This window comes from Cervus canadensis, chromosome 30 (assembly GCF_019320065.1).
Source record: "Cervus canadensis isolate Bull #8, Minnesota chromosome 30, ASM1932006v1, whole genome shotgun sequence".
NCBI classification, from domain to species: domain Eukaryota; kingdom Metazoa; phylum Chordata; class Mammalia; order Artiodactyla; family Cervidae; genus Cervus; species Cervus canadensis.
Window position 1 is genome coordinate 9,255,934 of NC_057415.1, and position 12,198 is coordinate 9,268,131.

Sequence of the window (12,198 nt, forward strand, 5' to 3'; positions counted from 1 at the left end):
ATAGAAGCCCAAGAACTTTTGTTACACCAGTTCAGATTTTTAAATAACAGCATATCAAGGCAGTATTTAGAGTCAGGAAGCCTGACTGTATTGATCGGATATCTCTGAGACCATAATCAGCCTGCTCTTAGCTGGTAGAAAAGATGAGCTTTGGCCTGCCTCAGAAAGAGTGCAAGTTCCCAGCAGTAACGTTCTTGGTAAATGTTTGTTTCTGTGTGAGTGCTTCCATTGTCAGAGAGCTTACTGCTGCCTGTAAATGTCCATGGACCTTGGCCCAGAGAAACTCGGTAGAGTGCGTAAACATCTCTTGTTTTTGTTTAGTTGCTCAGTCATGTCTGCCTCTTTGCGACCCCAAGGACTGTAGCTCACCAGGCTCCTGAAGTCCATGCGATTTCCCAGGCAAGAATACTGGAGTGGGTTGCTATTTCCTTTTCCAGGGGATCTTCCCGACCCAGGGATGGAACTCGTGTCTTCTGCATTGGCAGGTGGATTCTTTACTGTTGAAGTACCCAGTGAAGCCTGTAACATCTCTTAGCATGGGCCTTATCCTGAATCCCCCTGGTTTGTGGTTGGACTCTGGTCAGCAGGATACTCCTCTCCGCTCCCTAATTCATTGTATGCTTTAGAGAAATTAAAAACACTCCAGACGGTTAGGGATCCTCAGCCACCACCATCCCCCACTCTCACTCCCATCTAACTTAAAGAGTGTTAAAGAGACCAAAGCCAGTGAACTAATTGCAGAGGGTATGTCTCAAACCAGAACACTCATCATTCTTTGACACATCTGATTGTGCAGTTTCTTTTGGGCCCATCCATTTTAGGGTACGAGGGTCCCTGCTTCATCCTGGACTGGGGATTTGCTGCCCTCTGGGGGTAGCTTTAAATAGAGATGGAGTCGTGGTGATCTTTTAAGGAAGTTGAGACCCTTACTCCTAGGGAGCAAAGCCTAGTTCCATCCTGGCTTTCTATCTTAGTGAGTCTTTGAAACTGCTAGTTAGGACCTTTTCCTGGTGAGAGAAGCACTTCTCTTCAAGACAGTGACTGGAGGTAGGGGGTGATGGTCGTCAGCTGGGCCGTATACATCCTTCACATGGGAACTCCCAGGGAATTCCCGGAATTTAGTTTTTGTCATCTATTTCAGGCCCAGTGTTTGGGTCTCATTTTTCAGATTTTCATGTGTCATTGTGTAAACTAATCTTAGAAGTTGAGAACTCCATAGGATCATCTTGAGAGGAACAGTCGTGTGATGTGCCCTTCTTCTGTGTCCAGCACAGAACTGCCTGGTCTAGCCCAAATCAGTGTCTCTTCCCACTGCATCTCAGCCCTGCCAGAGGCCTTGCTCTGCTCACAGGTTAGGCTCATCGGCCATCAGGTTCTCTTTCTCCAGGTATGGCTATATATTCTCTACTCTGTCAGAGTTACTTCAGTGAAACATTTGCCTTTTTCCTTGTACTTGAGTTCTCAATTTACTCATTGGGGCCAGGAAGGATATGAGAAGTGCCAGTTCGCTCTTAAATTGTATTTCAAATGATTTCTGATAATATATAATCTCTTAGCTTTTTGGTGCTTGAATCTTTGGTCATTTCTCATGTTGCCATTGTTTTAATACTTACAGAGTCACTCTCCATCTCTAGATTAAAAAAAGGAGAGGACTTGCCTGTCCAGTGGTTAGGAATCCACACTTTCACTGCTGTGGCCCTGGGTTCCACTCCTGGACAGGACTAAGATCCCATAAGTCATGTGGCACAGCCAAAAAAAGAAATAGGAAAAAAAAAAATAGGAAGCCTCCAAAAAGAAACACACAGAGAAGAACTGAATGAAACATTTTAAAAAATAAAAAATGAATTTATTTTTATCAGAGTATTTTAATGAAACCAAGTAGCATTTAGAGGCTTATATTGAAAAAGAGTAGTTCCCCGCCTCACCTCTTCCTGACTCCAGTTTTGCTTCCCATAGTCAGGTACTTTTAACTCTTCAAACTGTGTTTATACTGGGATTTATCTTTGTATTTCTAAATTGGATGCTTACATTGCATTTTCTAAATTTGTTAGACAGGTTTATATTTCCTGTTATAGTAGTTGAGGATTTAGCCCTTATACTAGCCTTTCCTCCACCTTCTTCTTGTATCTTCCATCATATTTATATCACAAATTTTGGCTCAGTTAATGTTAGTTAATATTATGATTGGGATGGTATATACTGTAGTGGTGATGAGGATTTTCTTGGTAGCCTTTATTTCTTATAGTTTAACTGCCCCATTAAAAATTCTGTGTAATTTCTTTGTGCCTGTTGCTAGTTTTAACCAAATGCTCCAAGAGTGCCAAAGACCTAGTGGTAATTTTCTCATTCAAATACATTCAATTTTGTTGGTTAACCTGTTGTTTTTGAATTCTTGAATATCCAAAAATGTCTAAATTTTATCCTCATGTGTGAATAATAGTTTGGCTCAATTTAGATTTCTTAGTTGAAGATCATTTTCCTTAAAAAATTTTAAGACATTACTCGCTTAAAAACAAAAAAACTTTCAGGGACTTCCCTGGTGGTCCACTGGTTAAGAATTTGCCTGCCAGCACAGGGGACTGAGTTCGGTCCCTGGTCGGGAAGATTCCACATGCCTTGGAGTAGCTAGGCCTCTGTGCCAGAGCTGTGCTCTGGAGCCCCGGGGCCGCAGCTCCTGAAGCCTGCACACCTAGAGCTCCGCAGTGCAAGAAGCCCCATCACGGAAGCCTGTGCACCACAGCTAGAGAGCAGCCCCCGCTGGAGGCACCTAGAGAAACGTGCGCACACCGCGGTGAAAACCCCCTGCAGCCATAAACAAAGATTAAAAACAGAAAGCTCTCAGATGGAAGTACAAGCATCTCTGATTTCTGGCAGTACTGTGCCATTTGGATTTCTTCCCCTACTCCAACAAGCTTTTGGGATCCTTTTTTTCATTTCTGGAGATTTGACATTTACCAGTGATGGGCTTTCTTCACTTACTGTGCTTGACCCTCCTCGATCCTTTCAAGCAAAGGCTCAGCTCAGTTTTCAAAATCTGGTTGTTGTGGTTTGCTTGTTTTTGGTAGTATACTTTTCTGTTTTCTCTGTTCTTCTTGGTCCAACTGGATGTTGGACCTCCTTGGCTGTTTTTCTGATTTGCTATCTCTTTTCTATCTCTTTGACTTTATGTTTTACTATCTGAAAGGTATCCTTGACTATCATAACTTTTTAAAAAATCTCATAATCTTTTAAATAGAAATTTTACTTTATTTTAAATTTCCAAGTGCTTTGTCTTTTCCCTCTTCTGGTTTGGTCTTATGTTCGTGGCTTTGGCTTTCTATTCACTTTTAAGAGTGAGTCACTAAAAGAAAAACAGTCAAAATGGGGGGAATATATATGTTGGGGTGTGCCTGCTGATTGATTGACTAGTTAGTTGCCTTTGAAGTGAAAGTGAAAGTCACTCAGATGTGTCTGATTCTTTGTGACTCCATGGACTGTAGCTCTACTTCCATTGCTCCTCGGTCCATGGAATTCTCCAGGCAAGAATACTGGAGTGGGTTGCCATTCCCTTCTCCAGGGGATCTTCCCGACCCAGGGATCGAACGTGGGTCTCCTGCATTGCAGGCAGATTTTACCATCTGAGCCACCAGAGAAGGCTTTGAAGAAAATGAAAATGAAGTCGCTCAGTCCTTACAGACTCTTTGCGACCCCATGGACTGTAGCCTACCAGGCTCCTCCTTCCATGGGATTTTTCAGGCAAGAATACTGGGGTGGGCTGCCATTTCCTTCTCCAAGGGATCGTCCCGACCCAGGGATCAAACCTGAGTCTCCCTCATTGCAGGCAGATGCTTTACCGCCTGAGCCACCAGGGCTTTGAAGGGAGCTCTGTAAGACATCAACATATGAAGATCTTAGGGCTATTAAAGTTATATCTAAGAAATCTGCCTGAAAGCTAAAGAAAGTGAGGATACTGAGATAGGCTTACTTAATCCCGTTCTGTTCTTGTACCTCACTCTGCCAGATGCTGTGCCTGGTATCTTCAGTCCTTTTTGGAATTGATTCCCATTTTCTAGACTAAACCTTCTATCTCCGCAGAAGGTGGGGTGCGGAAGGTCTGCCTGAGGGTTTTCTGCTGATCACTGCCTTCGTACTTTGCCTTACCCCAACAGTACCTGGTACTTCCAAATGCTGAAACCTCCTCAGGGGTCTCCTGCTGAACTGACTCTCCCATCTCCCACTTGTAACTTCACTGCTTCTGCCAGTTACTCTGCCTCCGTTAGCATTCCACCTTCTAAAATTTCATTGAAATACATTGTCCTCTGTTACACCCTCTTTTTCTTTAGTCTTAAAGGTTAATACAGTTTTATTATCATTTTAGTGGATTTTGGAAGGGAGGATCAATGTATCAGGGCCCAGGCTTTCTAGCTGGCTCAGTGGTAAAGAATCCGCCTGCCAATGCAGGAGACGCAGGAGATCCAGGTTCAGTCCCTGGGTTGAGAAGATCCCTTAGAGAAGGACATGGCAACCCATTCTGGAAAATTCCAAGGACAGAGAAGCCTGGCGGGCTACAGTCCTTGGGTCGCAGAGAGTCAATGATGACTGAGCCACTGAGCGCACACACACATATCAGGGCCATGTAAGTTTCAAGCTCAGAGCGAGGCTGCGAGCATTCAGAACTGCCTGTGACATGTACCCGACGTCTGGGGCCTCCTTCTTGTGTGATAAGTACTGTGCCAGCAATGGGAACAAGATGCTGTTTGGGTACTGGTGTTTTCACGCCCAGCAGAGCCCGGCCCTAAAATGACAGGGAGTCTCGGGGCCTGCAGAGTGGCCAGGCTGTGTGCCCCGGTTCCCGTGCCCTGTCGTGTTTTGTCACTGATGGCTGAGCCCCAGGACTGCACTGCCTGGAGTGTGCTCTGGTGAGAGGGCTCAGCAGACGCTGCGGGCGTTGAGGCCTGTGGAATCTTCTTGGCTTCCCCCAGCTGACTTGGAGGAGAGCATCTGGTTATAGCTATAGAATTTTGAACATGCTTCTAGGATAAGCAGGCTCCTTTCCTCCTCCCTTCCTCTCCCCCACCCCCCAAAAAAGGAGAGGGTTAAATAAAATTTTCTTGGATGATTTTTCCTGGTTCTCGGGAGATGAGCCAAGTTGTCAGAGAGCTTTTCCCATGGTGATTCTGTCCTTCGGCCTGGGAGTGAGCTGCCTTTTTGCCTTGGGGCTGATTATTATCAGCAGTGGTGGTGGGGTTTAAGTCTGAGAATCTGTCCAGTCAGGCTGGGGGCCGGTGGTGGGAGTAGGCTGCCTGTAGCCAGGGCAGTGGACGCTGGGCCCTGGGGACCATGTCCAGTCCTTGAGGGTACCGCCGGGAGGGGTGGCCGTCTTCAGCCTGCCTCTGCAGGACAGTAGCTGTTGCGGGGAATCAAAGCACAGCACAGGGTGTGGGGAAAAGGGCAGTGCCCCGAGCATGGGAGCCCTGAGCTGGCCGTCTGCCCAGCCCAGTGACAGATGTGACGACGGACGCTGGGACGTGATGGACATGGTTACTGGGACAGTTAGTTTTGGAGTGAGGGGGTTTGAGATGAATGATCCCTCTAGTACTCAGATACGGCAGTTTAGGAAAGGGATCGTGGAGCCCTGGAGAGAGGTCTTAGCAGCCAGCAAGGTGCTGCCCAGAGGCAGGTTTCAGAACTTCTTCCTCCACTACAAACCCAGGGGGTTTGGGCAGGAAGAGGCACGTGCTTCCATGGTGCTTCCTCACTCTGCAAGGTGGGATGAGGTCAGAGGACAGCCACACTTGGCAGGTGTCTTCCCAACTTCTCTGTCCCTCGGCTGGAGCTCCCCTACCCCAAAGAGGGAAAGAACAAAGAGTTCTTCCTTAGGATGTCTGGCCAGAGATCTGGCCCTTTCTTGCAGGCAGGTTACTTGACTGGAGGTTTGATTTGGTCAGGATTGATAAACCCCTGGATCAGGCCACCTCAGTGACTTGTCTTCTGGGGCCTGGGTCTGTCTTCTTGCCTTAATCCTTTGTTTCTCTGCCACCAGGTCACACCTCCTAATTTCTCAGTGTCACAAGTGCCCAACACTCCCAGCTGTCCCCAGGCTTACTCTGAACTGCAGGCGCTGTCCCCCAGTGAGCGGCACTGTGTGGAGACAGTGGTCAACATGGGCTACTCATATGAGTGTGTCTTGAGAGCCATGAAGAAGAAAGGAGAGAATATTGAGCAGGTGAGCGGTTAGTCAGCCACAGGGCCAGGGTAGGAGAGGGGTCCCAGATCTCGGAGCTGGAAGCGCCCTGCATCTGTCCTAGAGTCCCGAAGATTCTCAGCGCCATTCTTTTCCTGTGATGAGGGAGGGCGGCAGGACTCGGGGGCTTTGTTGGGGGTTTCCAGCAGTGCTTCTGCTCTGGGGGCTGCTCTGGGACCTAGGCTGAGGGACAGACTTGGGCGTACTGGAATTAAGGACTACCCACTTACCCCTCTTCTCTGCTTCTCCTGAGACAGTGGCAGAATAGGCTTGCGATATGGTCAGACGTCTTCTTCCATAAATGTCCGTCCCGTCAGAAGCACCCAGGCAGTTCTGATCCAGGGTACTGGAGCTCCGAGCCTTGGGGGCCCTTTCTGACTCGGGTGGTTTCTTAGGAGAGTACCCTGCCCAGGCTGTGGAGCTGACATCAGTTGGGAGATGAGTCAGCTGACAGGAACTCCTTTGAAGACTGTCAGTGCATATTTAGAAGGGTGTGTCTATCAGCAAATAGTCACTGAGGTCCGGCTGTGTTGGACACAGTTCAAGGTACAACGTCAAGTCCTATCCAGGATGTAACAGTCAAGGCGGGGAGCAGATGTGTGGATTGGTGTGAGACTTTTGGGAAGCACAGAAACAGTGGCAGTCCGTGCTTAACCCTTTCTGTTTTCTTAGATTCTCGACTATCTCTTTGCACACGGACAGCTCTGTGAGAAGGGCTTCGACCCTCTTTTGGTGGAAGAGGCTCTGGAAATGCAGCAGTGTTCAGAGGAAAAGGTAAGCTCCAGGGAACCCTCTGGAAAGAAGGGGCAAAGCAGTATGTCCTGGGGGCACTCCTGTTCCACACCTTCATCCCTCCCAGTGGCTGTAGGCAGAACTAGTTGGAGCAAGAACTTCCCGTGTCCAGACAGGCATGTGGATGTTTGGCTCAGGTGAAGTACCAAGTTGAAGACCGTCTGTCCCAGGGAAGGGATGGAAAAAAACGACCTGGGCAAAAGCTGTACTTTCGGATGATGGGGGAGATGGCTAGTCATTTTGCCTAGGCTGGGTGGGAACGTGGATGTGGATGGTGGGACCTGAAGGAAGGTCAGTAAGGTTTGGGGCCTGGGCGTGGCTCCTGAAGGATGACTGGCTGTGGCATCAGCCCTCCTCTGTTTGCTCGGGGACCTGAGGGGCTCCGGCAGGGATGCCCTCCCAAGCAGCCCCTCACGCATGGATTTCACCACTGTGCTATGTGGCCAGAACCTTTTCTTGAATCTGTATTCTCTTTTCTTTAGATGATGGAGTTTCTTCAGCTGATGAGCAAATTTAAGGAAATGGGCTTTGAACTGAAAGATATTAAGGAAGTTCTGCTATTACACAACAACGACCAGGACAATGCTCTGGAAGACCTCATGGCGCGGGCGGGAGCCAGCTGAGACGAGGCCCTGCCTAGGCCCTGCCAGAGCCACCCCTGCAGGAGGCCCTGAGGAGCCCCCATGGGGAAGGGGAAGGGGCGCACTTCCGGATTTCCTTTTGGGGGTGGAAGGTCAGGTGTGGAGACTGTGCTTGCCAAGTCTCTACAAGCTTAGGTCCTGAGCTGGGGAGAGAGTGGGTAAGATTTGGGCATGCACATGCCCCCAGAACTGTCCTGGCTCCTTCCATATTAAAAGTATTTGTATCCTGAGAAGTGTCCTTCCCGCCTTGGCCCTCCAGATTGACTTCTCTGGTCTTTTTGGGATCTGTATGGCTTCAGCCAAAACCTGGCCCAGCTGCCAAAAGGAGCTGGGGAGGAGGAGGTGGTGGGGCCAGACTCAGTGCTGCTTCGGGGCTAGATGTTCCCTCGTCCGCAAGAGTGGGCTGACCTCTAATCCAGGTTGAGTGCAATTGAAAGGTTCTTCCAGGGTTTGTTTCCTTCCCTTTTTAACAATGTCACTTACTGTGACACTGGTTCTGCAATGTCTCTGAGGTGCAGAGAATGCCCTTTACCCCCTGGGGCCCTGAGTTTGCCTTTTCTGCCAGGCACTTACCACACTTCCCTGCCCCAGCCTGTTTCTTTTGGCCTGGTTTGGACTACAATCTTCTGCTACCCAGGATTTTAGAGTCCCCTACTCTAGGAAGCAGTTGTCAGTTTAAGGAATCATTGGTCCCTTCCCAGCACATCAAGCGGGGAGAAAGCAGGCCATGATTTAGTCCCCCAGCACTAACTCCACCTCAGTTCTCCCTGGAGAACAGCCTCTCCCTCCAGCCCCTGCTCTAGGACGACACAACAGATAACACCTAGTCATAGAAATCAGTCTCTTTGGTTTGTTTTGTATTATGTTGTACATCATTAAAGATCTAAACACAAAGGATATACAGTCTTGATGAATCTAAAGTAATTTGCTAACTATTTTGATTCTTCAGAGAGTACTACTAATAAAAATCTAAAAGGTATATCCTGTTGTGATGATTTCTTTATTGCCAAGGAATGTTTCACTGCAGGGTGGAGGTTAGTGAGTGGTAAGCAGATTTACTGGGGATGGAACAGAGGCTAACCATTTTCTGTCATTTCACTACTTTCTTCCAACTCTTAGACCTGTGGAACCCAGGAGTTGGCCCTACGGTCTGCCCTGGTTTTTGGTTTGCAAAGGCAGGCCTAGACACAAAGGTCTGTTTAAACCTGACCTAGCTCGGTCTCTGGGTTAAGGACATAGACATGTGCCTTCTTGCAAGACTGACTGTGGAGGTGAGACAGGCTGGGCCTTCGGGAGACGCACTCAGAGGTGAGGAGTGAGTCCCTGGTCCTGTGAGCAGCATCAGGCGTGTCTCTGTGTTCCACAGGTGGGACGGGGATTCAGACTGCTTCACTAGCGCTCAGTGGGGCTGTTGCACTCAATGGCACTAGATTTATCCCTAGCTTCTTGTCCTTAGTTGTAATACTCTCTCCCCCACAGTCCTCCTTGTGCTCTTGGCTTGGATGGGTCTCTAATTTTTGTAGTGATGACGTGAGGATACAGAACCTTTGGGCTGGGAAGCAGCAAGCTGGAAAGAGGCCGCCCTCTGGTGGTCAGATGAGGCATGGCCATTGTCTCAGAAAGCCAGTTAGTCCCTCCTCTGGCCTTTAAAATTAATTAAACCCTTCTTTTAAAATTTGGAGAAGTTATCCTTTAACTTCTACAAGAGAACAAAATTTCATATCAAAATGGGTGTCAGGGCCAAGGCTTTGACATGTGAATCTCAACTTGATCCAAGCTGGCCTTGGTAAGTGATGGACTACCTGGTATTTCTTATCTTAAGCTGCTTTCTGCTAAAAAGATACACAGTGAACAGCTCACATGAAGGGGTGCATGTATGTGTGTAAAACTGCTGTAGAGTCTCACTGGCCAGAGCACTTAGTGCCGAGGTACGGTGGGTGAGGACTCACAGACAGGACTTAGGAATGTGATGCAGGCATATGGTCTCAGCAAAAGGCAGAGACTGGAAAAGAATGCAGTGATGCGAGTGCCCTCTTCCGTCTAAATACTGTGTTGCAGGGAGGGAGGGGAACTGGGAGCATAAGACCTGTCCCACATCTGCTCCTGTTAAAGACATCCAGTTAAGGTTTATTCATTTTACATTTTCAAAAGCTAACCTAAAGCCCCAAATCAATCTCCCAAGGGCTGGTGGGGCAGATCTCACCCAGCCCCCACCCCACTAGCACCAGCGTTTTAGTTTTTGACCAAGTCCTGGAGGAAGGCACAGAATCCAGCTGATAAAACCTCTAGGCTCAGCATGTTATCTCCCCTAGCTTGTGACCTCCAACCTGCAGGTTACCGCTGACCATCCCCCCATCCTCAGGTCCCCAAATTCAGAAACATCTACAGGGTTATTAGACCCAACTGTTGTTTCCACAAAGGGTCAGTAACGCAAATCCTCAATCCCAAAGAAAAGGGAGAGACCTATTAGAAGTTCTTCAGGCTCATCTGTCCTTCCTTGCAGAAGCCCCTGTGCTCGGAACTGGACAGATGCTCGGCTCTGAGAGAGGAGCTGGGACCCAGCCCAGGCCATGAGTGGTGAGGGAGGGACCACCATGGCAGGACAAGGCAGTGGGTGCTGAGATCTGCAGGGGGACCTGGTGGAGGCCCCTCCAGCTCTTGAGAGCCCAGCCACCCCCGTACCAACTCTAAGACACCGCTGTCCTCTCGGGGCCTGCAGCTGGCTTGTGGCAGGCCAGGTATAGCTGTAGCTGGCTCCTCAGACTCTGGATGCACTTGGACTTCAGAACCATGATTTCATCTAGCTGGATCACAAAACCTTCAAAATCCTGAGAAAGGAAACGAAGGTCAAAGGGAGCTTTTGCTGTTACTGGCCCTCTGTCATATCTGCTTTTCTAATCCCTTCCCTTGCAGGAGGATTTCAGAGCCCAGGGCCCTTCCTCCAGTTGGAAAACCTGCAGGGAGAGTCACCATGGCATAGGGTGGGCCCACTTCTTTAGAGAGGTATTTGCAGGGCAAAAGGGTGGTTTTGTAGAAGTACCTCTGGTCTGCATAAGGCAAGTCACTGTTACCATCACAGGGAGGGGCCTCCAACGAGCCACTAGGAAGGCAGAATGGCAAGAAGAGAGGCTGGAAACACTGGCCTGGGAATGGGGAGTGTCACGCCATCTCCCACCTGTCCTTGTGCCCCTCAAGCCAGCTCAGAGGAGTGGCAAGAGAAGGCCCAAAGCCTCAACAAAGCTATAGTGTGGCAGCAGACCCTTTCTGCACATACTGCAGGAAACAGGGATGACTATCAAACTAGGTGGACTTCCCTGGTGGGTCGGGACAATCCCCTGGAGAAGGACATGGCAACTCAACTCCAGTATTCTTACCTGGAGAATCCCAGGGACAGAGGAGCCTTGTGGGCAATAGTCCATGGGTTGCAGAAGAGTCAGACATGACTTAGTGACTAAACAACGTCAAACTAGCTGCAGGCTAAGTCCCAACAGCCCTGGAGGGTCCAGCCAAGACCACTTACGGTAGCAGCCAGCTGGCTCATCAGGGTCTCCTCCTTGAAGCCCAGCTCAGCCATTTCATCCAGCTGTTCCCGGTGTGCTTGGATGACCACCTGCCTGGGGACCAGAGGGGATGCTGTCAGCCTTGGGCCTCCCATCTCATGGGCAGCTTTCTGGAACTGAGCCTCATTTCTAGGCCAGGAGCTGCTTTCCAAAGAGGTCGAGGCTTTGATGGGAACGAGCTCCCCACCATCTCCTGCCTCTCCACCGTTCCTTTCAGGGCTTGTCAGGGACTAGGGCGACACCCTGAAGTACTGGGAAGACAGTGGCTTTGGGAGCTGCCCCCTGCCAGGGCCTCCTGGGTTCACTGAGAGACAGGGCTGGCTGCTGCTGCTCCTCCGCAGGCGCTGCTCACAGCTTCCCTGCACGGAAGCTAAAGGCTGTGCCGCTGCAGCCGGCACGTGGCCCAGGTAGAGCCTGCCACCTGGCCTGTGGGCCTGTCTCCTCTCTGTGGGGAGTTCAGGGACCAGAGCAAGGGGGTCTGGGCTAGAAGCTGGAGGACCTGCCTTCTGTCAGACCCCCCTGATGGGTAGAGACCACACAACAGCATGACTGACCCCTGGCTATAGGTGAGCTCCTCCCCTGGACATCCCTGCATGCCCCTCTCTTTGCCCAAGGCCCAGGCCGAGCCCCAGTGAGCAGGCAGGCAGCTGGCCCAGGGAATCGGGAGCCAGAGTGGAGGGCTGCGGCCTCACAGAGAAGCATCTGTTGCCGCCCTGCCCTCCTGTGCCTCTAGCCCTCGACACCCCCCGCCCCTCCTTTCACATCCTCCAAGGCGGTCTCATTCTGCAGCACCATCCAGCCTCCTCGGGGAAAGCACAGTCAGCAGCCCCTGTTTCCTACCTCTGCCGTCCTGGAAGGTGCCTAGAGCTGTGCCTCTGGGGGCACACGGCTGCTGCTGCTGTGTCCTGGAGCAGCACCGCAGGAATACATACCCACCAGAACGAGGAGGATTCGCATCTCACCTCGGGCCTCAGGCTTGGTC

The 12,198-nt window shown here is 50.0% G+C and overlaps 2 protein-coding genes across 7 annotated transcripts in view; one reads left to right on the forward strand and one right to left on the reverse strand.

The window, feature by feature from the left end:
- The window catches only part of UBAP1 (ubiquitin associated protein 1), a 67,157-nt gene extending 58,522 nt beyond the window's left edge, over nt 1–8,635 (forward strand). For all 4 annotated transcript variants that reach the window (XM_043453010.1, XM_043453013.1, XM_043453011.1 and 1 more), the window contains 3 exons: nt 6,023–6,205; nt 6,896–6,997; nt 7,498–8,635. In XM_043453010.1, the coding sequence (XP_043308945.1) occupies nt 6,023–6,205; nt 6,896–6,997; nt 7,498–7,638 (426 nt within the window). In that variant the 3' untranslated portion in view covers nt 7,639–8,635. The remainder of the gene's footprint in view (nt 1–6,022; nt 6,206–6,895; nt 6,998–7,497) is intronic.
- A 1,122-nt stretch (nt 8,636–9,757) lies between these two features.
- The window catches only part of KIF24 (kinesin family member 24), a 64,499-nt gene continuing 62,058 nt past the window's right edge, over nt 9,758–12,198 (reverse strand). For all 3 annotated transcript variants that reach the window (XM_043453008.1, XM_043453009.1, XM_043453007.1), the window contains 2 exons: nt 11,177–11,270; nt 9,758–10,484 (listed from right to left, as the gene is read on the reverse strand). In XM_043453008.1, coding sequence (XP_043308943.1) covers nt 10,344–10,484; nt 11,177–11,270 — 235 coding nt within the window. In that variant the 3' untranslated portion in view covers nt 9,758–10,343. The remainder of the gene's footprint in view (nt 10,485–11,176; nt 11,271–12,198) is intronic.